The sequence below is a fragment of the Podarcis vaucheri genome, assembly GCF_965113315.1.
Source record: "Podarcis vaucheri genome assembly, chromosome: 10".
Taxonomy (NCBI): domain Eukaryota; kingdom Metazoa; phylum Chordata; class Lepidosauria; order Squamata; family Lacertidae; genus Podarcis; species Podarcis vaucheri.
The window spans coordinates 25,893,358-25,896,927 of record NC_138748.1 but is presented as its reverse complement, the minus strand read 5'-3'; the positions used below and the strand labels follow the sequence as shown (position 1 = coordinate 25,896,927).

The 3,570-nt window shown below is 44.1% G+C and overlaps 1 protein-coding gene across 1 annotated transcript in view; it reads left to right on the top strand.

Moving 5' to 3' along the window:
* The window catches only part of AMIGO2 (adhesion molecule with Ig like domain 2), a 21,960-nt gene extending 18,877 nt beyond the window's left edge, over positions 1 to 3,083 (top strand). The window contains exon 2 of the mRNA XM_082239736.1: positions 1,386 to 3,083. Within this exon, the coding sequence (XP_082095862.1) occupies positions 1,456 to 3,006 (1,551 nt within the window). The 5' untranslated portion in view covers positions 1,386 to 1,455 and the 3' untranslated portion in view covers positions 3,007 to 3,083. The remainder of the gene's footprint in view (positions 1 to 1,385) is intronic.
* The last annotated feature ends 487 nt before the right edge of the window (positions 3,084 to 3,570 follow it).

Genomic DNA, 3,570 nt, shown 5'->3' with positions numbered 1-3,570 from the left:
CGGAGTCTGTAACCTGAAGCGTATGTAACCCGAGGTACCACTGTATGTGCAAACTAATTACATAGGGAGGGCAGCAATATGATCGTATATTTCAACCTACAAAAACCACTTCCACAAGAACTGGGCTTTATGTAGCTGTAGAATCGTTTGAACTTGCTTGCCCAGGGTAGGCATTAGGGCAATTCTAACACTGGATCTCCTGGGACGCTGACATTGCCAGCTCGGATACCAGGATTTCATCCAGGTCACCCATATAGGAAACCAATTCAAATATGCCCACAGGTAGGGATGAAACGATCTGTCAATTCCGTTTCTTTACGTTTCTCATTTTTCCCAGTCTTAAATTTGGTTCTCCACATTTACGAATTTTCATTTTAATCTTAATCATGAACATTATTCAGCATTTTAGTGAAGTTTTCTCCTAATGAATATATTTTGGTGTGCACACATTGATGTACACATTTTGCAAGCAGTTTCTCCTAAGGCATGTTCTTGGTTATTTTTAGCCAAATATTCATTTTTTATGCACACATTCACCTAATACGTGCATTTTTAAAAAAATGAGAAGCAGCATCGCAAAATTCAGATTAGTGTGAATTTTAAAGTATGGCTGTTTCTGTTCTCATATTGGATCAGAAAGTGCAAATCTGATAAATTCAGCTTCCTATGTGAACTGAATTGAATTTCTCTCCATCCCTACCCACAGATTACATTCTTCTCAGGAGCATATGAATAAGCCTTCATATGTTTGGCATCTTGACTATTCCTGTTCAATCAAGTGCATAATCTGTGTCTATTTGGGGCCATCCCCTGAAAAAAAAGGTATAACAGGATCTCAGGAAAGAGCAATGTGTTGCATCAAATACTGTGGTAGTACACACTATTGTTTGTTTACAAAATATTTATCCTAGTAACCTGTTTTACTTCTTTTCAAGATGTCGTTTTGATTCATCCATGCACCAGTGGCTGGAAGAAAAACCGCACATTGACCCAGTCAATGTTTGGCACCAGGCTTTTAGCTTTGAGGAAATGTGCGTTCAGCTCTGCATTCGAGAAAACCCATAGAGTTTGAAAGAGAAATACGAAATGACATGGTGTGTAATGCTAGGCCTTGCAAAGAGATGGGCACTCAAACTGGAGAGTAATGTAAACTGGCAGATATCAAGTTTAGAAACTATTTTGATTTATAAAAATTAGTGCCATACCCTAAAAATGGTTCAGGAAAGCTATGGAATAGCTCACTCATGTAAGGAAACGATAGCTACACAGACTCCTGTCTCCCTCCCACCCTGAACAACACTGAAATGCTTTCTGGTGACAACCATGCCACTGTGAGACGTTGGGTGATTTGTAGAGATTAATATTCTTTCTCTCTCTCTCAACAGCGAATGGCGCAAAGCTAACTACATGTATAAAGTGTGGCAAGGAGCACTGGGAGACGGCTAAAACACAGTCATGTCTTCGGTTTGGCGCACCATTTCAGCCCTTCACGTGAACTACAAGAAACTGATATGCCTCTTGGTCATCGCCGTAGGTGTTTGCCGCAGTGCCTCTGCAATGTGTCCTGCCGCTTGCATTTGTGCCAGCGACATTGTGAGCTGTACCGGCAAGAACCTCTCGCGAGTGCCCGCAACGCTCTTCAAGCACACGAAAAGATTGGATCTTAGTCACAACCGAATTGGGATTTTGGATCATGACTGGATGGCAGTGTTCCTTGATAAACTGGCCACCCTCATCGTCAGCCACAACGGCATCACGAGTATCTCCGCAGGAAGCTTTTCTGCGACTCCAAATATCAAGTACCTCGACTTGTCGTCCAACAGCTTGAGGTCGCTTGGCAGTCCTGTCTTCCAGGAACTGAGAGTTCTGGAGATTTTGTTGCTGTATAACAATCACATTGCCCATGTCGATTCTGCTGCTTTTGGAGGGATACCCAAATTGCAGAAGCTCTATTTGAGTTACAATTCTCTCTCCCAGTTCCCGATCGACTTGTACATTGGGAAACGTAAACTCTCCGAACTTGTGCTATTAGACATTTCTTACAACCAAATCCAGTCGATACCCATTCACTACATGAGCTTGGTGCCGGCCAGACATCTTAGTGGGATCTATCTTCATGGGAACCCCTTTTACTGTGACTGCACACTTTACTCCATGCTAAACTTCTGGTATCTTAGACACTTCAGCTCGGTGGAGGATTTCAAGGCTGAGTACACATGTGTGTTGCGGTCAGGCTCCAATATGAATAAACTGCCCTTATTGCATGACAACTACTTGAATTGCTCAGAAAGCACCATCAATGGCTCTTTCCACGCGTTTGGCTTTATTCAGGAAGCTCAACTTGGGGAGAGGCTGATCGTACCTTGCGACACTAAAATCAGCGATGCAGGCACCCACTTTGTTTGGATCAGCCCAGACAATCAGTTTTTGGAGCCCAGTAAAGATATTGAACACTTCAGAGTATTTCTCAATGGGAGTCTGGAAATCGACGAGGTCCAGTATGAGGATGCTGGACTTTATTCCTGCATTGCAATAAACAGGAAAAGACTGTTGAATGAGACCATCGAGGTGAGGATCAATGTGAGCAATTTCACCGTGGACCGGTCTCACTCTCACGAAACCTTCAACACGGCTTTCACCACCCTCGCCGCTTGTGTAGCCAGCATTATCTTGGTCCTCCTTTACCTCTACCTGACGCCGTGCCCTTGTCGGTGCAGGTCCAAGAGAAGAAAAAGGCAGCCAAGCCAAAGTAACCCACATGCCTCCATACTGACCTCGAATCCTCCCCTGGACCTTCCAGCTGATGAGAAAAAAGCCAGCAGCGGCAAGAGGGTGGTGTTCCTTGAGCCCGTGAAGGAGGCAAAGCCGGGACAGAATGGGAAAGTAAGGATGTTTCCTGGTGAGAACATCATTGCGGAAAGTATCCTAAAAACTCCCCGAACGAAATCAGAATCTGATTCCATGAACTCGGTGTTTTCGGACACGCCTTTCATGCCGTCCTCTTAGCTTCCTGCCTGCATTCACATTGTATGGCTAACTCTTTTAACAGCTAGCTGTCCTGCCTCTAGCCAATATTAAAAGAATAGGGGAAACTCTTTCAAACCAAAAGAAATGGTGAGGTCGTTCTGATAGGTGGTGGTTACATGCCCTTCATTCTGTAAACCTGGACCAGTGCTGGGGAGGAACACGTTGCTAGATGGCTTTTGCAGCTCTCTGCTTTGAAGAGGCCACATCATGGCAGATGCCACTGCTGTTTCAGTTTCTGTGCTTATAGGCATGTGAGTGCTGTTCAGTGAGTGGCGTTTGTGCACCGCTCCCATTCACTTCAGTGAAGCTTGTATTGGAGAGCTTCCCAGCAGATTAGATCCTTGGCTGCGTACCTGTATAGAATTTGTGTAACTGTAATTATCAGGGATCAGAACCACAATCAATAGGGCTCCTAGAGCTTAGATTGATAGGGAAAGAGAGAAATAGCCATTTACTAAACTTCTGGTTTCTGCCTTTAGGCACTGAGCACATAACAGAAACAAAGGAAGTGATACAACAGAAATATTTCAGAATGGGCTTTTG